The sequence below is a fragment of the Ambystoma mexicanum genome, chromosome 6p, assembly GCF_040938575.1.
Source record: "Ambystoma mexicanum isolate Mex_15411 chromosome 6p, UKY_AmexF1_1, whole genome shotgun sequence".
NCBI lineage: Eukaryota > Metazoa > Chordata > Amphibia > Caudata > Ambystomatidae > Ambystoma > Ambystoma mexicanum.
This window is the reverse complement of record NC_090935.1, coordinates 945310991-945333630: the sequence shown is the minus strand read 5'-3', so window position 1 is coordinate 945333630 and position 22640 is coordinate 945310991. Positions and strand designations below refer to the sequence as shown.

Below are 22640 nucleotides of genomic sequence, written 5' to 3'. Positions count from 1 at the left end.
CACTTGGCCATGTACAAAATAATCAATCTAGAAATTGTCTGCTTCTAGACAGACAATCCTTTGCCTGGCCCCTACAAAACAAATGAACAGTTGGTTGTATTTACGAAATTGTTTCTGCCCATTTTTAAGCCTAATGCCCCCATTGGGCCCAGCCGGTGAAACCTCTCCTAAAACACTGGTAGGCATCTTTGAGGCGATCATAGGCAGGAAAGTGGTTTGAATCCAAATTGTGACCTTTTCCGTCAAACCATTTTTTTCAAAGGGAAAAGGACCTGCAGCTCACTGTCACTCTTTGCCGAGATGGTCGCCACCAGAAAAAACATCTTTAGCATTAGCAATTTCATTGAGCAAGAATGGAAAGGCTCAAACAGTGGGCCGATCTAGAAGGTAAGAACAAGGTTCAAGCCAATGCCAATAACGCCTATTGAAGCGGGGACCAAAATTGACTAAATACTGTCAAACTGAATAACTGTGGGAATGGAAAAATAGGAGCCTTGAATAAGCGTCCTTGCGAAAACTAATATTACTGCTGAAAAAAGTCCAACTATTCCATCGCGCAAACATGGTCAGCTCAAAAACAAGAGAAACAGCCGTCCCAGGCTGTGAAACACGACAAATGGTCCAGATCCCGCTACCCGTACGAGCAACAGAACTTCTTCCACGGACAACTGTAAGTGGCTTTCATGGCAGGCCTCCTTGCAGTGAGGTGACTCAACAAGTCTTCTTTCAGCAAACTACAGCCCTGTACCTCAAGCTCTCAGAACATGCAGGTTGAGAGTGCTGTGATTTGGGTGAAGGATTTGTCTCTCTGACCTGGAGGGATGGTCTACTCTGATCAGGAGGCATTGAGAAGGATGGATGGTTAAGTTGAGAGAATCGAAGAGTAACATGTCCTCCAAGCAGAGTCCGGGGCATCATTGTGGTCCAGAATCTCCATAACCACCTGGGAACCTGTGAGATGAGGGACTCTGCAGGAATGCATAATAGGAGGGTGATCCACTAGGAACAATTTCCCCAGTCGCCCCTCAGGGGAAATTCCAGGGAGGAAAACAGCACATACTTGACACCGAATGTAGACAGGTCCAATTGAGGGGTCCCAGAGAGATAGATGAGCTCCACATCTCTCACTAGCAGGAGTGCTAGTGACTGCTCGGACTGCTCAGGGCCTACGCCCACACTTTGTTACCCCAAGATGGGCTGCAGGGAGTTGCTGTTTTCCAAGGCCAGGAACTAAAGCCAAATTGCTTCCCTGCACAGGGTCAGCCAGCCCTATACAACCCCTCTCTTGTTGAGAAAAGCTTTGTGCTAAAACTGTTCTATCGTAATCAGGATGCCCAGTCAGGCCCACCACAGATGATCCAGTCATACCTGTGTCAAGACCAGTAGAACGTTTGTTATACTGCCCAAGAACTAGGACCACTGGGAATGAAGGAGCCACTGTAATGACTTCCTTCTCATTCAAGCCTCTTGCACTAGCAATATGGAGGATGGCAGGAGGACTAGGAAGCAAAGGAAGGCAGAGACTGGCAAGAACTGTTTGTTCTGAAACCTTTCAACCATCTGGGAGATATTTGAAACCCTGTCCTTAAAGCTTTCCTAGAGCAAGTGTCTGTCCAGGACTGCTCCGATGAATTGGAGCTGCTGGATGATGTCACATGTTACTTATTTAAGATCAGCAAGAAGCACAAACAGTGTAGGCACAGGCAGAAGTGGTGTAGATGAGACTATACCTGTTCTGGATAACAAGCTCTGATGAGTCAATTCGTGTTCAAGTAAGGAAAGCTATGAACCCTCTCCCCCCTAAGACAAGCTGGCACCACCAATATCATTTTGATGATCTTCGCGTGGCGGTAAAGCCAAAGTGCAAAACTTAGAGCTGGTTATGAGTGCTGCCTGCCACGAACGTTATGTACTTTCTGTGGTTTGGATGAATAGGCAAATGGAAATGTGTGCCCTGGAGGTCCAGTGACACCAGCCAATCCTGGAATAATAGGGCCTGTAGGATCTGTGCCCAAGTTACCATCTTGAACTTGTCCTTCCTGAGGAACGTGTTCAAGGACCTCACATGCAAGATGGGATGCACACAGCAGTACTTTTTGGGAACTAGTTGGTGGTGCCTGGAAACTCTCTATGGCAGCCTTCTCCACGAGGGACAGCACTTCCTTTAAAAAGAAAACTGTCCATCAGAGAAGACCCCTGCATGGTCTGGAGGTCATCTCAGAAAAGGGAAATAGTATTCCTGAGGCACTATTCAAAGGGCCCAAGCGTCCGAGGTAATAGAACGCCATTAATTTACAAGGCGGGATAATTGCTTTGAAGAGATTTCAGTTGAAGCGCTTTGAAACACATTCAGCCTCATCACGAGTTGAGCGGTAACCCTTAAATGCGGCAGTAACGCTATTACCACCGTATTTAAGGGTCTGCCCAATCATGAGTCTGGCAGCTGGAGGTAAATGCACCAGAAAAATTCCCATTTTCTGACGCAATTAGCGTTGCGCTATTAGTGTGCGCTAATTGCGCTGAAAATTCCCCATTGGGTCCAATGGAGAATTACAGTTACTGCACAACCATTGATCAGGCGCTAATAGCGCCGGACCGGTTGGCAGTAACTATTAACACGGGGGTAACCCGGTGGTAATGCCACCAGCTTACTGCCCAACTCATGATGAGGCCCATTGTGTATAGGCGCTATATAAATAAACTATCATACCATATCATATCATAGATCCCCCCCTACCAGCGTCGAATGAGGAGAAGACCTCAAAGAGGTTTTGGTTCTGAGGAGGAATAGGTACATTGGCAACATAGGACTGGGCCTTCTCTGATCCCTGAACCTTGTTGGTTGACGCACAATGAGTCTTAACCCTGTGGCCATAGGAGGTGTGGAGTTTTTCTGATGTTTTTCTGATGCCAGCTGTTGCCGTCCAAGAGATGAAATCTGGGGAAGGAGGATTCCATTCGAATTAATAATTTTTAAAAAGATATTGTAGGTTGTATGTTCTACTGGTCTGCTACAACAATTAATCTATGACGCACATTGCCATGCGGTGGGTCGACACTGCATGTTAATGAACATTTGTTTGTTTTGCAAAGCAGGCTTGCATAGTTTTTTCTTTAAAACATTGTGCTATGCTTCTTTAGAACTGATACTGAGGTTTTACTGGTTTCATTAAAGTACAGCACAATGATTCCTCCAAGTCCATTGTGCTCTTAAAAAAACTTTAAAGTAAAATAAAACAACGTTTCGCCCAATCAGAACAGGAAGGCTGCGATGGAGAAATTCAATTATACGTAATACTGGCTCTAAAAAAGGATGATCTCTTACCGCCCAAATTCTAAACATGCCTGTGCCGTGTGACTACATTTCCTTTGTATATATTGAAGATCGTTGATGATTAGATTCCTGCAACTCAATAACAAAATAAAAGCGGCCTTTCCAATAATGAAACATTGTGCAAGTCTTCCCAGTTGCCACCATCTTTAATAAGAAAGTCAGTCTGACGGACATCGATAAGGAGAAGCGAATAAAAGGACACAACCTCTTGTGCTTGAAAGTTTACCAAAAAAGCAATTCATGGCGATCTGCGACTGCGACATTAGGTCACTTCTAAGTTGCGATTTTTCTTTATGTCTCGCTGACAGTATGCTCAAGGGCGTTCACTGTAGATGCAGGGCCACGTTCACTGGCAAAGACAGCAAGGAGCTACAGGGTGAAGGCTGCTTCTGCTGCTGTCAACTGCTGCAGCCTGCACCACAACACAGAACTAGGGAAAAGTGACAAGCCATACATTATGAGGCATGCTAGCACAGCCAAGCAACACATGAATAATGCAAAAGGCCTGGCAGGCAGGCCAAGAGCAGAGCAGTAAACACGGCCAGTGAAGGCTGGTGTGACGTGATTTATTTTAGGATTAGTTAGGGAAGCCTAAAAAAACACAATGAAAGCGAAAGGAGCCCAATACCATGAATGATAAAGAAATGATCCACACGACGACAATATTTCTGTTCATGACAAAAGGAAAATACAACGTGGATGCACAAATGTACAATAAAACGATCTTTCTTTTTCTATTTAGGCTGCCATGGACATGTGTTATAGTCCCCAACGTATGGCATGTTGAACAGGGGGATCAGAGCACGAGCATCAAGTGAACAAGGAGCGATACAGTCGATAGGTCTGCCGTTGCAGACCATAGAGGGTAGCCTTTGTTGATCTATGGAGGCTTTACCAAAACAAATCTACCGCTCTGCATTTACAAAGCAAGGCTGGTCTCTTCTCTTGCTGAGGTGGCGAAGAGACATGGAGAACTGAAAATAACCTCTGCCTTTTCACATCTATTTATATGTAGTGCATATACTGAGTTTCTTTTACTTTTCGGTAGGATTATTCAGCCCTAGGCAGGATCTAAATGCTGCTATAAATAATGTTCTGGACTTTAGCAAGGGTGCTATTGCCGCCCTCCTCAATTGTACTACTTTGTTCAACCTTGCTAGGATTAAATGCTTAGTTCCCCCTAAGAAATTACATTACCGAGCTGAGTTATGTTTCGATCTATGCAGCAGGAACCAGTGGCGTAACCCAAAATTTGGGGGCCGCACCTGCGAGCCATGCTGCCCCCGCCCCAACTCGGCAACCAATAACGGGTCGCGCCACACTCTGGGGCGGCCTAGAATACCATGCTTGCGCAAAACGCACAAATGTGCTGCTGCAGGGGTATGTCGCACACTGCACTAGGAGAAAGATATAAATATGTGTTTTAATTAAGCAATAGCCCCGAGCCGCATGGGTATTACCGAGGCCGCAAGACCAGGTGCTAAGAGCGTTGCTTTTCTATTCCGAAACGCTGCAGCTTTTTGGAACGAAAAAAAAAAATGTTTAAAAAAAATGCCTGCCGGGGAAGGGAAAACCCGAGTCCGTTTTCCCTTTCGAATAGCGGCCATTCAAAATCAATGTAAACAAAAAAAATGGCCGCCATGGAAAGGGGGAAGGTAGAACATGTAGTCCCTTCTCCCTTTCCATGGAGGCCATTCAAAAAATAGTAAAAATGTAAAAAAAAAAAATAGATGCCATTGAAAGGAAGAAAGACTACATACCCTTCTTCCTTTCAATGACGGCCTGTCGCGGATCGGGAGCACCGCACTGGGGACAGAAGTGTTCCCAGCGTGTATGCTCCCAAAATAGGACCAAAAAGAAGGTAAGTGGGAGGTGGGGTGGGGAGGGGATTGTTTGGATGGAGGGGAGGGGGGAGAAAACACTTGAATCCCCGGCAGGGGAGGATGGCAGCCTACAGCTGTGTGGTGGCTCAGAGCGAGGATTACCCTGTTCCAAGCCTCCTCATTGGCTGAGGGGCTGCCACACTCCCCCACCCCACCCCGCTGTGGACAAAGGAAAGGAACGCCGGGAGAGGGATTCCGGTCGGGTAAAGCCCCCGCGAGTACCAATCAGATTGATTGTTACAATCTGATTGTCCCTCGTCGGGTACTAATGCATTATACAGCACACTTTCTGCAAGAAATTGGCAAAAAGGCCAGAGCGTTTGGAATTGTTTTGTAGGGTAACACCAATCCAAAAATCCAATACATGCACTTGCATCCAATACATGCACCATGGTGACTTCAGCAACAGTGCACTGGAACATTAATACTTTAAGTAAAATAATGCTTTGCTATTAAAAATGCCATGCCACAATGAAAACATGTCCAACTGACTGCACAATGTAGACCAGTCTAGACACGTAATAACATATTACAGTAAAGCATGCCAGGCCACATTTAGACATACCTAGACTGGTTGCACCAAAATGCCAGTCGAAGCAATAACACTGATCATGGTAATTTTATCACAGATGCCCAGAAAAATATACAATGCCGCAGTAAGAAACCACTAGACTGGCAGCACCCAAATGCCTGTCTAGCCAGATAATTACACTAAGCAGGACAGCTTTATCAGAAATGCCAAATAAAAAAAAGTCAAGCCAAACTAAGAAATGACTACACTGGCTGCACCAAAATGCCTCTTTAGCCACTAATACCACATATCATGCCTGCTTAGTCTGGACATGAATGACACTTAAGATTTATCGCACAATCCCCGTGCAACCCCACCCCCCACACATCCTTTCTCCCTCCCACCCCCTCTCCCCGACCCCCAAAATCAGCTTCTCGGCCCAGAATTACGTCCATGTCCCTTTTCCTTGTCCCAGTGCTAACATATGAGGCTCCTTGCCCCATCAGTAAGTACTAGGATGAGGAAGACTAAGAGTAATGAAGATTACAGGTAACTAAGCCATGCACTACCTCCATGTCCCTCTACCTCATCCCACTACTTGTGTATGAAGCAAAGTGCCTCATACACAAGTAATGGGACGAGGAAGAATGGAGCTATGAGTAATGAAGATTACCATTAAATAACCAAGGGATTAAACACAAGTAATGGTGAAACACCATTTAACTCACCTGGCTTCAGTCCTCCCCCCATACCCCTAAAATTTTGGTCTATGTTGACTCGACCAGGCTGACCTACAGAGCTGTTGCCGGACAGAACAGGACACAGATGTTAAACAGCACCTGGGTTTCACTGTTAATTGTAAAGCATTTCACTGGTAGTACCTGCATTCAAATGCATACTTTTTTAGGCAATTGAAATCTTGATGTGGGTTTAATACTTGCATACCAGGGAAGTGATTGGAAGGGTAGAGACGAGACAGGAGACCGCTTATTCTCACAGCAGTCCATAAGTCGGTGCTTTCAGACTTTATCGAGTTAACCACTTGTAACATTTAAATTGCACTAGAATAGTCTCATTAGAATGCATAAAGAAGTTAGATGCCCACACACAAATACGTTTGCCCCTACCCCACTGCCCGTGAAGTTAGTACCTCTCAACATTTGAAGGGTTAGCACCTTGCCCCCCGAAATTTAGGTTGTGTTGCACCCCTGAACATAATATCACACACCATTCACCTGGCCTGCATGTAGAGTGTGCAGTCTCTGGGGCATAGTCCTTTGTTTGTGTCTGGCTATCTCCCAGTCCCACCCTCCCCTCTTGCAATTGGTTGGAACAGTCAAGTGTGTCTCTGCCTTGCTCCCTGCAGCCATTTTCCACTTGCCTTCTGGACTGCAATATTGAAGGATCTGGTAGGGAAACCACTTGGGAAGCAGCTTTAGGGGCTGGTTGATGTTATGTGAATAGCTGTACATTAATTGTAATCCATTTTTGGCCTGTTTCATGTACTCTAGTGGAGGGGTTTGAGTGTTTTTTCAATCGTTTTTGTTGACCAGATTGTGCTATTCTGGTGGGTTCTCTAGTGCTTTTGTAGCTTCTGACCCTATTTTACTGTGCTGGCCTGCATGTAGAGTGTGCAGTCCCTGTGGTGTAGTCCTTTTTTTGTGTCTGGCTTTCTCCCAGTCCCGCCCACCCCTCCTGCCTCACAGCCCACCCACCCACCTCCACTGATTGGTACGTACAACTGGTCATAACTAACCTTCCCAAGGCAGCCCTCTGCCTGTGCAGCCCCTGCGGCTAAGGGCCCCAAGGCAAAGGGCGGCTCCCACAGAGGCAGCTCCAGATTGTGTCTTCAGGGATCAGCAGAAGAGGCCAGTGGCCAGCCGTCAACCAGCAGCCACTATCAAGGTAGGTGAGGCCTGGGTCGGGAGTAGAACAATCGCTCTGCTCCAGAAGCCCTGCCACTCTACCTGCCCTCAGACCATAGCAGACCCGGATATTAACACTGGCCTGCTTAACAACTAGATAGAATTATGAACGTTAGCCTGCGTCACATCTAGACAGGATTGTGAATGTCGGCCAGTGCCACATCTAGACAGAATAGCGAATATTAGCCATTGCCACATCTAGACTGCATTGGAAATATTACCAATGCCACATTTACGAAGAATAGTCAATGCTAGCTTGCTTCACATTTAGACAGGATTTTGAAGGTGGGCCAGTGCCACATTTGGATATAATTGTGAATATTGGCGTGCATCATATATAGACAGGATTGTGAATATTAGCCAGTGCCGGATCTAGATAGAAATGCAGAGATATTCACGCACCACATCTAGAAAGAATGTGGAAATTTAGCACATATCACTTCTAGATAGTGAGGCCATTAACCAACTCACTAACAATTTCACCCCTCTCCATACACCTCTCAAACTCTAACCAAACACAACCACAACCCTACAGCACAACAAACGCACAAACTTCACTGCACTGCAACAAAAAAAACAAACCACACATAGCTTCGCACAACAGCACACAATGGCTACCAACCGGAAAGCACCCCCAAGCTCAGCAAACGGTGTTAACCGAACTGAAGCTGCCAACAGCACATCACTGCTCTCTTGCACTTATCCCGCTTGTTCCCACTAACTCACCCCACTCCCCCTTTCCTTTCCAGATCTGCCAGAGCACCAGGGGGCCACTCCGGTGGTGATAGTGCGTGGTAAAAATATCCTTCAATATTAACACCAACCCCCCACCCCGACCTTGAAGCCTGTCTTCGTGATATTGATTGATGGATGTGTATAAACCACCTCCTGTTGAACCCTGCTAAAACTGAAATCATGGTGTGCGGCAATACTGCCCTTCTACCTCCTCCGCTTCCATGACTCATGTCCCTCGCCCCCCAACCCCACAGTAAAGAACCTAGGCTGCACTATGGACTCAGGCCTAACCCTCTCCCATCAGATGAACAATGTGTCAAAATGCTGTCACTACCACCTTAAACTTCTCAGACGCATCTTTCCCTACCTCTCCTTCCCAAACAGACTCGCCGCATTTATGTCTATTGTAATGTCGAGACTGGACTATGCTAACTCACTATGCCTAGGAGCCCCGGTTTACCAACTCAACAAACTCCAAAGAGCCAAAAAACTGCAGACTGTCGCAAAACTGCTCCTTTCCCTCGGTCCTAGCGTCGTCCACAGCTCGCCTGCCCTCTGAACCCTCTACTGGCTCCCTGTCAGACTAAGGGCCACCTTCAAGACCCTATGCATCACTCACCGAGCAGTGCACAAGACTGGCCCTCTATACCTACAAGAAAAGATAAAACCATACCTCCCATCTCGTACCCTAAGATCAATCACTGCCTTCCTTCTAGTAATTCCAACCTCGAACTCTGCCAGGATCGGAGGGTCCGCCTCCTCAACCTTGGCCCCAACTCTGTGGAACTCGCTTCCCCCACGTATTTGACACACCCAAGACTATATGACGTTCCGCAGAGGTCTAAAGACGTGGCTCTTTCCGTAATACCAACCACGACCATCTGATGCGATTGAACCATAGCAACCGATGACTAATTTCTCAATGAGATCCCGGGCAATGTCACTGAATATGGCCATTGATTCGCTACCAACGATTCGCGACCCACCCCTGAAATCCAGAATATAGATCTCAATTCATAACTGCACTCAAACACACCCTTCCACATATCACTATACTTACTCTCTACTCTATACCATCACACAATTAGAGTGCAGCTACACCCCTCAATTAATTCGGCCTAGCTGTTCACATACGAACACTACCCCATTCACATCTCATCACTCTAATAAAACGCAGCTATACCCCATGACAAACCGGCCTAGCTGCACACATAAGCATCCGTCAGGCCTAACGCAGCCAGAACCCACTCTGGATATCCACCCGCCAGACTGCACACATTCTACTGATATCAAATTCACCACACCTAATGCTAGAATGCAGATACCATCAGGCTATTATATCAGCTGCACACATAACTGGTGCACCCATGCACCCTATGACACTTCAATCTCTCAACTGACCGGACTGCGGTCCATGAGGGCCGTTCAACCTACCAGCGCTTTAAAATAATTTCTTTATGAAGGCAGAGTGACTACAAAAAGAAACCCTTTTTTTTTTTTAAAGTCCAAGGGGCCCCCTCCCAGGACATGTGGAGGCAGGGGCCCCCACACTGCGGGGGGGGGGGGATTACACCACTGGCAGGAACATTAAAACACTGTTATTGTGAAACATAGGGATACTTGTGTCTCATGCAGAAGGTATGTGACCCTGCAGTTTGGGCTGGACTGACCCTTTTGGGGTGGGAACAAGCCTGATTTGCATATGGTTTTCCCCTTTTGTAAGGGCTTGGCAGGAGAAGAATGATGGTCTGGAGGGTTGCCCAGAGCAATGCCAGAGGTTAAGATTAATTCTAAACCTTCCAGCCATCACCCCTTTTGTTTTGCTATAGTCCCCCGAGTGGGACGGGTATGCCCAGACACGGGCCCTGTGCCTGCCGGGCCGAAAGACGCAAGCTACTCCTCACTGAAAAGGCCAAAACATGTTTGGGGATACATGTTTGTGGTTTTATGCAGAAGGGATGTGACCAAACAGTTCGGGCTGGACTGCCCCCTTTTGGGGTGGGACCAAGCCTCATTTGCATATGGTCTTTCCCCTTTTGTAATGGCTTGGCAGGCAAAGAAGGATGGCCTGGAGAGTTGCCCAGAGCAATGCCAGAGGTTAAGATTAATTCTAGCCTTACAGCCATCATATCCCTTTTGTTTGCTATTGTGTGCCTTCCCTTCCACATTTTCTATATGGGATTTTATATTCTTCTGGAATTCAATTCACAGATTCACCGGTTATCAGGAAGTAACAAGATCTTTTTACTAGCCACATACCCCTAAGAAGATAAAAACTGGAAGTTAATTGTATCCCCAGTCCAGAAGAAAGGAGTCATTCTTCTGGACAAAGAAGTATACTTTATCTCTAGTCTAGTTTCAAGTTGAAGAGACAGAAGTAGGGGTTTTGACGCAGGACAGCGGACTATTGATTTACACTGACATTCTGACGAACCTTTAGTATTTTAGTTGAGGTAATGAAACCCCTCTTAGAGTTAAGGAAAGTTAGCTGTTCTCTTTATTTCTCAGACTAATACAAGTCTGTAGCAATCACCATGCCACCTGTGTGTCAGTCTCGCCCTTCTGCACCCTTACAATAGATTGATCGTTTTCTCCTCCCTTGCCAAACTTATCCAAGGATAATCTTTTCCATCTGGGCTATTCCCTGTTTTCTTAAATATTTCATATTGTTTCTTTTGCTCTTTATCTGTATGTCTTTGTACAGGTTCCAGCCTGTTCTCAGGTTTCTGGTTAATAACCAGTTCTTTCACTTCACTTGAGCTTTCCTGGTATGATTTGTTATTAATGGAGTCACTTCAAATGTCTTTCTCTATCACTTCTCTTTGTATTCACTGCACAACAATTTCTTTTATACTACGCTGAGTAGGAGTCATTTACTTCTGTCAGGCGTCCCCTCTTTTGACTGTAACTAGTATGACCATTCAAATAATGATTCTTAGTTACTCTTGTTATATTCTCTTTCTCATGACTATGACGAGTATGAACATTCCAATATTGATTTTCATTTATTCTTGTTATATTCTCTGTTACGAGTATCATTGTTCCAATTATACTGATTGTCATTCACTCCCCCGGGTCTCCCATTATCCCCATTACCTTCCGTTCTTCTTAGGGTTAACATCACCAGGGTTTGTGTCGGCTGAGGATCGACTTCTCCTCTTCTTAATCTGGCATCTCTTGCTCTTTCACCAGACTCTCCCTCCTCTGCTCAGCTGGGACTTGTATCTGTTATCTCAGGATTTTGCTTGTCCCGAGCCAACTGAGCCAGGACGGTTTCTGCCTTTTTTATTGGACCGCTGGCCCAACACAGCCTTCTCGTGGTCACGCCGCAATTCTCTGTTCCTCTCTCTTCCTTTGCTTCGATAAGCCATGCGTCCAGCTGTGCTTCAGCTGTTTTCCTTGTTACCGAAGGTAACACATTTACTCTCTCTCGGTCTCTAATATCTGCAGGATGCTGCGCCTCTTGCCTCGGCTTCACTTCCCAACTCAGGTCTCTGCCCGTTTGAAGTCTGCAGGCTCTTCCTTCATTCCCACAGGCTTCTTCTCCTTCCTGACTGACGTAGCCGCGGGGCTTTGCCTACGCAAGGGTTTGTTTGTTTTTCTTTCTCGGGTCAGTTCTCTCTTCCTCCATATGTCCTGTTCATTGTCCCAGTGGACCGGGAGTAAAAAAGGGGTTCTTCTATTTTGTGATAGCAATAACACATTATCACCTTCTCTTCAAACATCTCATCCTCAAAGAGGTTTACAGGTGTTTTTCCAGGTACTCTAGGGAGCTCCTCCTGGGAACGGCTGTCCTAATCTCCAAAGGAGGTGTCTCTCCCCCTCTCTCCCAGTGAGGTTCCATTTGCCTCTACGCCTAGGGACGGTATTGTGGAGCGGGTTCACCTACCTAGCCTCACAGGAGGGTGCTCCCCCTTGGGGAGAAGTGACACATTTCCACGAGTCATCACTCCATATACAAAAACATGCTGCAGGACATCTCACCAATGTGGTAGTCGTGACCTAGTAATGATTTACGAAGGTGTAGATAGAAGCCCAGGTTGCCGCTTGGCAGATCTCTTGAGCTGTTATTCCCCTTTGGAGTGCCGGTGTGGCAGTAACACCCCTAGGTGAATGTGCTCTGAAGCCCTCGGGATGTCCTTTCCTCCCATATATTATTCAGATACAGACAAAACGATTCATCTGGATATGGTCGGTTTTGTTACTACTTTGACTGGCTTAAGGTCAGTGTATCTCACAAAGAGTTGATTGTCCATTCTGAAGGTATTCAATTTGGTGATGTAGAAGCTCAATGCTCTTCGTGGATCGGGCCTATGCAGCCTTTCCTCTTCATAAGAAGGATGAGGCGAAAGCAGATTTTCTGTGAAAGGTGAAATTGAGACACCACTTTGGGTAAGAAAGAAAGGCGCACTCTGAACGGGAGCTTGTCCCTTTGAGAAAATTGTAAATGGTGGTTTACAAGACAGAGCTTGGAGCTCGCTCACCGTTTGTGATGATGTGATATCTATAACACAGGTGGGTAGGGTCTGCTTAAAGGTTTACAATTGCAGATCTACTGGGGACATTGTGCCCCTTTTCATGAAATGTAGTGGGTGCCAATTGTGTGTATTTATGTGTGTTTTTGTAGTGTGCCATGCCATTTTGTAGCTCCTTCATATCACTTGTAGACCTTGTGCAAAGACAACACGACATAACAACTTTCCCTCAAAAGCTGAGTCTACTTGTTTGAGGATACAAATGAATGACCATGTTTAAGTCCATAGGCCATTCATTCTGAAAAGTAATTAGGTGTGACTTACTCCATTGTGCTGCAATCCTGCCATCTTTGGTGATGTCCCACTGAAAGATGGCATTTATCTTTGCTACCATCTGGTCTCCAATCTCTGCAATGCGACGACTTATTTCCTCAAAGACAATATCACTCTGAAGCTCAGTCGCCTGATAATCCAAAGAGAAAAATAAATGTGCACAAACATGAGTAGGTATTTACATCCTTATGGAAGTATCCCTACTTAATTTAGCTCTCTAACACGGACATTACTGAACATAACATATGCAAATGACACAAACTTCAATGAAATAGAAGTAAAGGAAAAATTACTTACCGGTAATTGTCTATGGATTAGTCTGAAAAACATTCCTCATCTGCATATGTACCCTCTACTCCCAGCACCAGTGGTTATTGGAAAACTTCAACAAGGGTTGTAGTACAGCTCAACAACAATCCTTTCCGATTATCAGCTTCCTTGTCTTCCGAAGCGACGTTGCTATTGCATGAATAGCACACACTATGCACCCTTACACAATTTATTTTTTCAACCCTGTGAACAGCAGCTAAGGGAAAGCTTTTCTAGGGAGAATTAAGAGCAGCAAAGAGTTGCAAAAAGACACCAATCAATGGCCAAAGGACAAAAACACTCTGAACAAACAGGAAGATTTAAACCCCTGACCACCAAGTTCCTCTCTTTTTTTATTTACTTTCTGGAGATGGTGGGAGGGCAATGTGGAATCTGTGGGAAGAACAGTAACAGTAAGTAAAGTTTCCTTTGAAGGTTTGCAGCCTCCCACAGATTCCACATCTAGGTCAGAGGAAGAGAACATTCTGAAAGACCGCCCAACAAAACAGGCTTCCCTGCCACCTAGTAGATCCAGAAAACGTATGCACCGAGGACCACATTGCAGTCCCTTCTCCCTATGGGGAGCCAGACTGATATGCTCAACACCCCCAGGAGGACAAGACTTAAGGGGCCCTGCTGCAGGAAACTACCCCCTTAGGGGATAAGGAATCCCCAAGCAAGGATTGTAATTAACCTCCCTTTAACATAGAGTCCCCAATGTTTGCTTGCTAGGGTTTAAGTACATATGCAGAACCACAGGAGGTGGCAAGGCTCAACAGAAGCAATAACACTCACCTCTGGAACAGACTCACCTCAAGTGAACAGATCGTGTAGCACTGATTGGCCGACTCAGGACTCCTCCCTGGAATCCCTGTCGACACAATAGAACCATGTGAAGGTGTGTGTGGACCATCTCATGTAGCAGCCCTGCAGATGTCGAGCAGCGACACATCAGAGGGAAACGCTGTAGTTGCTGCAATGGCTCTGGTGGAGTGGGCTCTCTGTCCGCCTGGCAGCCGCCTGCTAGCCAGTCTATGACAGTGCGTGATGCAGCCGCAGAGCTAACTGGAGATGGAAGCCTTCAATAAGGTTTTTCTGTCATTTTCAGGTCCAAAGTTAATGAACAACTGAGAAGTCGTTTGAAAATACTTCATATGTCCCACGTAGAACTTCAAGGCACAAGCAACGTCCAGCGAATGCAAGGCCCCCACCGCTGACGACCAAGGATTCGGGAAGAAGACAGGTCACACCAAAGATTTGTTGAGGTGGAATTCAGACAGTACCTTTGGCAGAAAAGTGGGGTGTGTATGTAGTACCATCTTTAAAGCTTGGAAAGACAGGTAAGACTGCTTGCAAGACAGGGCCTGGATCTCGCCAACCCGCTTGGCCGAGGTGATAGCCATGAGGAAGCCCGTCCTACATGGGAGAAATCTTAGCAGGAATTTATGCATAGGCTCAAAAGAAGCTCCCATGAGCTTAGTAAGTACTACATTGAGTTCCCAAGCCGGGGCAGGAGATTTCACTGAGGGAAAAGTCCTAAAGAGCCCCTTGAGGAACTCTTTGATGAGTCTGTGCGACCATAGTAAAGGTATACCCAGAGACCTGGCGTACCGGGATATGGCGGCAAAGTGCACCTTGATAGAGGAGTGCGCCAATCCCGGCATGGCCAAGGAAAGCAAGTAAGGTATAAGTTGCGGGGCCATGGCACGCAAAGGGGTAATCTTTTGAGCCCGGCACCACACTGAGAAGCCCTTCCATTTATGGCCATAACACTTCAACGTTGACAAGACTCTAGCCCTGGCCAGGATTCCTTACATTCCGCAGGTAAGGCACAACCTCCAAACTCTAGGGCTGCAGGAGCCAGGCCCTCAGGTTCAGCGACTCTGGGTTTTGGTGCAAACCACCACTCCCGCTCTCGTGAGGTCAGGGAATAGTGGCAGCCTGATGGATAGGGCCACTGACAGACATGTCCAGGTACCAGATCTGTCACAGCCACGCTGGGGCAACGAGTATTATCCTGCAGTGGTACTATCTGAGTGTGTTGATCACACGCAGCAGGAGTGGAAACAGGGAGGGTGCGGGGGAAATCGTATAGGAACCTTCCCTCCCACTGGAACGAGAATGCGTCACACATGCTTCTCTGGCGAGGGAACCAGCTGGCGAACATCTGGCACTTGAGTTTGCCGCGGTCGCGAAGAGATCGATCTGGGGCTGGCCCCATTTGTCAAACAAAGTTCACCTGGTCCTGCGAAAGCTCCCACTTGTAGCAAGAACACAGCTCCCTGCTGAGCGAGTCCGCAATGGTGTTCTTGATGTTCGCCAGGTGAAAAGGGAAGGGGAACAGGTCCTGACAAATTGCCCAATGCCACAGATCCTGAGCCTCCTTGGAGAGAGCCGTTGAGCGGGTCCCTCCTTGCTTCCAGATGTAGAACATGGGGGTGGTGTTGTCTGAGGATCCTCACCACCTTGCCCCTCAACGACGGCATAAAAGACTTGAGGGCCCAGGATACGGGCCAAAGTTCCAGGGAAATGATGTTGAGACCCTTTTCTTCCGGTTTCCAGAGGCCTCTGTTGTGCAACTCTCTGGTGTGGGCTCCCCAGGCTTTTAGTGAGGTGTTCATGGTGACTGTCTCCTGGTAAGGAGGAACTGAAACAGCATCCCCTGGACAAGATGCAGAAATACACCCCACCACTGTATTGCCCAATGGAACTCCTCGTTGAGGGAGATCTTGTCTGCAAAGGTACCCCGATATTTGCATCCACCTTGCATTCAGGAATTCCTGGAGGGGTCTCCTCTGAAGCCTGCAGAGGCGGATGAGGCTGATGCAAGAGAACATCATGCAAAGCAGCAACTTGATGTCCCGTGCTGTTGCCATCTGTGCCGATGATAAGTGCCGTAATTTGCCTTGTATGGCTATCACCCTGTCCTCGGAGGGGGGCACCAAACACTTTACCGTTTTGAGTCGGGCACCCAGAAACAGCGCGTCCTGAGATGGCATCAAGCAGGACTTTTGATAGTTTATGGAGAACCCCAACTCAGTCAGCAGGCGTAAGGTCTTCACTTGCCCGATCGTGTGAGCAGGATTGCACAAGCCAATCACCCAGGTTAAGATATATGTGGATGCCCTATAGACGAAGATGGGCTGCCACCGGGGTCAGAGCTGATTTTAGGCCGAAGGGCAGAGCCTTTAACTGGTAGCACTGACCCTGAACCAGGAATCTTATGAATTTGCAGTGTTTCTTGTGAATGGGGATGTGCAAGTAGGCATCCTCCAGATCCAACGACGTCAGGAAATCCCCTTCCTCCAGTTGGCTGAGCATGTGCTGTAACATGACCATCCAGAGCTTTTGGGACTTTAAATACTTGTTGAGACGATGCAGATCCAAGATTGGCCTACAAACCCCTGTTTTCTTTCGAACCAGAAAGTATCTGTAATATACTCCGAAGCCCTGGAAGTGCTTGGGGACGGGTCTATCGCCCGTTTCTGTAACATGTCACGCACCTCTTGCAGAAGCTGTGGTCCATGTTGTTCTTGTGGCAGCACTGGTGAAATGCGAGGACACCTGTGTTGGAACTCCAAGGTGTGCCACTGGCCGACAGCATCCAGCACCCATCTGTCTCTGGTGATCATCTTCCACGCGCTGACGAACTTCGCAAGCCGGCCCCTCACTGGGGTGCATAATTGGGGGCCGGTTCAGGCCTGCTTGGGGACCAGGGCCCTACCCTGTTGGTGGCGCTGGAGCTGTCCTCCGCTGCCTTCAGAGCGATCCCTGTATGCTTCTTGAGTGGCGGAACGGACATGATGGTCTTTCGTCTGGACTTGCGCCGCTGGTACTGGAAATCTTCTTTCTTAGTCTCCTCGGGTAATAACTGAAAAAGTTCAGAGGCCTTGGACATCATGGCATGTAAGGATCCAACTTCGTCCATCAGAGAGGCCCTATGGGGCTCGCCCGCGTGTGGCGTCTACCTGTCAGCTCGTTGTCCTTGTCGGTGCCTGTAGCGATGGTAGCCGTGTCCGTGCCTGTGTGCGGAGCCGGGGCTCTGGGTGGAGTCAGGTCGCGGCGCAGTGGTGGAGGGGTTGGAAGCTATCGAGGACCAGCACCCCCCTTTGACTTTCTCTTCTGACGAGGAGGGCTCAACATTGGAGGCTCCTGAGGATCTTGTGGTGGTGCAGGCCCCGGTGCCAGGGGCATCCTCTGCTGGATCTCCATGACCAATGTGTGTAGAGTCGTTAAAATATCCATCGACACATCCCTCAGTTGAGGGGCGAAAGGGGCCAGTGGCATAGGGTCTGGACTGACACGCCTCATTTTGAATGCAGGGGACGTAGGCTACCCACCCTCAGATTCTCCTCTTTCGTGGTCTGTGTAGTAGTCACCAGGCAAATCATCATTGCCATCGCCGGAGCTCGAATAAATCTGCTCCAATTTTCCAGGAGATGCATGTGGGTCCACACCCTGTGGAGATTCCACTGGGGGTGGACCCACATGCTGCTCTCTTTCCTTCTCCAGAGGCTCCTGGGTCGCAGGGCCTTTCCCCAACCCCAGAGTGCCTGCTGCCTTCATCGCTGCCTGTGCAGCGGTATCACGCCTCAGGGGCAATGACACACTTTGGGTGGCCGTCATGGACGTTGACTTTGTCGACGATGTGCTCATCGAGGCCCTCGTCAACAGGGCCATCTTCGAATCAGTTGACCTGGAAGGCTGAGAGGTCTTAGTTTTGACGGGCCCTCCCCGGACTTCTCCCTCGTCAGGTTGTCCACTGATAAACTGAGTTTGGACGGGGTTAGGGCCTTTCTCTTAGAAGAGGCCCCTTTTGTCAGCAGGCTCATTGTGGAGGCTGATGGTGATGGCTATCGCACTATGCCCGATTTGGGACGTGCATCAGCGGCGAACCCAGCGGAGCCAGCGTTGCAGAGCTTGGCCTTCTTTTGGACCCCCATGGGTGCTGCATCCACAAAGGATCTCGACCTCCTCCTGGAGGGAGTTTGCTCCCCGGACTGGCCAGTCCTGGGTGAGGCATGACCCTGCCCAGAGGCCGAGTCAGGGGACTTGCTTGATTTGAGCCATGCAGCCAGCCTGCTGTGGTGATCTTTCTTGCTTTTCTTTGAGAAACCATGGCAAACCTCGCATCCCTGCTCATCGTGGTCCGGAGGCTGGCAATTTCAACATTTATGATGACGATCTTCTACGAATACGTTCGGTAATCCACACTTCACACAGAGTTTGAAGAGGCTCCTGCTTTCTTTCTTCTCAACAGGCATGGTTGAAAGGTGCAAATTAGGCCCAATGCCGGGCCTTCTCGAAAATTTGATGTACGATCCGACGGTGGATGAAGATCTTTGCCGGCAGTGGATCCCTGCTGTCGGTAGCTGTCCTTTGGTCAAAAACGATAAGCAAAATTCTTCTATTTTCTATGGAAAAATTCGAAATTGCACACAAAAAAAGAGCTCCGAGAGCAACGTGAGGACTCCCAAAACTGAAGCGTGCGGTAAAAATCTAAAGATGGCCACCAGGGATGGAGCATAGGGGGAAGTCTGTCATTGGATGTAGCAGTATGACCCCAGAGGACAGTGATTGGTTTAGAGGAGAAATACAGTTTTAAAGTAAAAGTGAAACTGTTTTTTCTTTTACCGAGGATACCCAGTCTGACGACAGGGAATATTCATGAGCATGTGAATCCATGACAGACCCCATGCTGAAGAAATGAATGTTACCCAGTTGGATACTGTGTGTGACCCTTTTATAAAATGGAAGATATAGTTTCTGACCCCATGATGATAACGTCTTCTTATGAAGTACCAGAACCAATGATGGCCCACTCTTCTTACAGATGGGAATATAAAATACTGGTGAAACCGACATTGAATAAATAGGAGATATTGCAGAGTAAGCCGTTGGAGTGGAAGCCCTCCTAAGGGATGTAGCCAGGAGGCAGTAGCGCGCAGCCAACATGCAGAGCGGAGATGCCGATTATCCCGTGAGAGGGTGACTGCTCCTACATGTTACCGAGCAGCAAAGGTTCCACTGCTCCCGGGGAAGGAACCCAACCTCGACACGCGTGGTAGCCCACTGCCAGAAGCAGGTAACACAAAGGCACTGAAGAGTGCCAAAGGAACAGAACAGACGTCACAAGTAGACACCAAAGAGTGCAGAGGAAACCTCGAAAGATACCAGAACAACTGAGGAGAACGCCTCCCCTTAGGAACACCGCAGAAAACAGGTGCTTGCAGGGAGTTGGGAGGAGGGCGGACAGACCCTGTCAAACCCCAAGCCAATAAAGACTGTAACCAAACCCTAACATAGGGTCAGAGTAACCCAAGGAGTAAGAGAAAGGTACTCAGGTTAGTGTGAACTGGAAAGCCAGGGCGAGAGAACCAGATACCAGAGTCAGAATGGAACTCGAGACACCTCAAACAGGGGAGAAAGAAAAAACAGCTGAGCCAGGGTGAAAAGAGAAACAGACACATTAGTCAGTGTGGAACTCGAGAACCCCAAGCAGGGGAGAACCAGACACCCAAGGCAGTATGACAGCAAAGCCACCTCCAACGGAAGGAAAAATTACTTGCCAATAACTTTCTTTCTATGGATTCTTCTTCCACAGATTCCTCATCTTGAAAGATAGTTATCTTTCGACAGCTGCTCGGAAATGTTTTCGACAAATGGTGTAGTGTTGCTCGATATCAGCGTCGAATCCCTCGCATATGGCCGAGCCTCTCCTCGACAACAGATGTCACGTTGTTCGCTTTATAAAAGGATGCACTATGCCCCCTTACCTCAGTTGCCTCTCCCCCCACCCTGGGCACAGCCTGCGAGAGGTAACATAGAGTAATGGGGAAAGGTATAGAAACAAACCACACCAACAACAAGTGCGTGCTTGCCTTTTTCTTCCATATTTCAAACTTTGAAACGAAACCAGAAGTAGGAGGGCAGTCTGGCAACCAACTGCCCCATCGTATCACTTTACTTTATTATTTTTACATAGCGCAATCATAGACCCTTAGGCGTTAGGGCGCATAACAAGACAGACAACGGAGATAGCAAGACACTCTGCTCCCCATTTCATCGCACACAGAAAGGTGACAGAAGAATGTGATTTAGACCATCGACTAGGCTGGGGGGGGGGGTGGTTTAGGTATCTGTGGGAGAAGAAGCCATGGAAAGGACATTACTGGTAAATAATTTCTCCTTCAATGGATTGCATTCTCCCACAGATTCCTCATCTTGATAGTCTCCCAATGCAGTATCAATGATGCTGGAGGGTTGGAAGCCACACCAAGAGGAACGCCCTAAAACGCGTGCATTGGCCTCTCGCCAAGTCCAAGCTATAAAGCTTGGCAAACGTGCAGAGAAGATCACATTAGAAAGCGAAACAAATGTATCTGGCTGGCACTCCCCTCTGAAGAGCTGAGGTGGCCGCAACACCTCTTGTAAAGTGGGCCCGAAGCCCTGCTAGAACCTCCTTACTTACTTTCTGGTAACATTCAGAAGGAGAAATTACTTACTGTAATATTCGGTCTATGGATTTTTCTCCCACAGATTCCTCATCAAATAGATAAGTGTCAGCTGCTCAGAAAACATTTCGACAGAGGGTGTGGTGCACCGACTCGGCCGTCTATCAGTCTTGCCTTGACATGGCCCTCAACTCTGGACATGATGTTGGTCATTGTACAAATACTGTTTCACTACGCCCCTGTACCTCAGTCCCCACCTTTTTCCCCATCGAGATCAGCGGAAGAGGAGGAAGAATCAAACAATTCGGCAGTGTAGCCACAACTCATAGAAAAAAGAAAAACCTAGCCAAGGGCTTTTATGTTTCTTTTTTTTTTAGAACCGTGAGGTACGGGTCAACAAAAAGAACGACGCAGAACCACACTCATAGGTTTAACGGTAGCCCTTTAAACAAGAGCTCACCTCTTTCTCCCAAAGAGAAGTTAGTCATTAACTGCTGGCAGTTTCATAGCGGGGTAGGATGGGAGGGTAATGAGGACTCTGCGGAGAAGAATTCATAGAATGAACATTACAGTAAGTAATTTCTCCTTTCTCCCACAGATTTCTCGTCAGATAGAGCCCCCAAGCAGTATGTGTGAAGGAGACGGGATGAATGTCCCTACAGGAGGAAACTTTGTAAAACCGCTCACCCAAAACGAGGATCAGCTCCACAGGCTACATCCAGGCAATAGTGTTTGGTGAAGGTATAAATTAAGGACCAAGTTGCCGCTTGGTAGATGTCCCTTCACTGTCACCCCCTCCCCTTTGTGGAGTGGGCTTTGATGCCCGGAGGTAATTCCTTCCATGCATGGAGGTAACATTCTGAAATGCGGAGTGTAATCCACCTAGAGATGGTCTGCTTGGAGACAGCCAAACCCTTTCTGGCCATCGAGAAGGCAATGAAGAGTTAGTCCGCTTTCCTGAACTCTGCCGATCTCGCAAGATAAAAGTCAAGAGGCCTATTTGGGTCTAGCTTATGGAACCACTCCATCTTCTTCAAGAGGTGTGCAGGCGGGAAGAAAACCGTCAGATTAATAGCCTGGAACAGATGGAACCCCCGAGACCAATTTGGGTAAAAAACCCTGGTTGTACTTTAGGAGAGATTTTCTTCCTGAAGAAACAGAGTAATGGCAGCTTGCATGACAGGGCCTGCAGCTCACTGACCCGTCTGGCTGACGTAATGGCCACCAAGAAAGCAGTCTTTAGAGTGAATAAACAAATGGATCAAGAGTGCAAAGGCTCAAAGGGAGCTGCCATGAGGAAAGTGAGAACCAAGTTAAGGTACCAGTCTGGAACAAAAAAGGGAAAAGGCAGAAACTTATTCACAAGGCCATTCAGGAATTGTGCCATAACCAGGATCGTAAAGAAAGACCCTCGATCTGGGGACCTTTTGAACACAGACAAAGCTGGCAAGTATCCTTTGACTGTTGCAACTTGAAGGCCTGACAAGGCCCGTGACAGAAGGAACTCCATCACTGCAGTGGTGGGGCAGGAGATCGGGTCAATCTTGCGTTCCCTCAAGTGTCTTCCACCTGCATGCATACAGTGAGCTTGTCGGTCTACGTGCAGGTAGTAGCACCTCAAGAACTTCCTTTGGGGGTAGGTCGAAAGTCCACTCCGCCAGAAATGCATCCCCCAGTGCAT

General features: G+C 47.7%; 1 protein-coding gene across 1 annotated transcript in view; it reads right to left on the bottom strand.

Annotated features, from left to right (window-relative positions):
• Positions 1-22640, bottom strand: part of HSD17B4 (hydroxysteroid 17-beta dehydrogenase 4) — a 1724715-nt gene that overhangs the window by 174770 nt on the left and 1527305 nt on the right. Inside the window, exon 22 of the mRNA XM_069625564.1 lies at positions 13188-13326. Within this exon, the coding sequence (XP_069481665.1) occupies positions 13188-13326 (139 nt within the window). The remainder of the gene's footprint in view (positions 1-13187; positions 13327-22640) is intronic.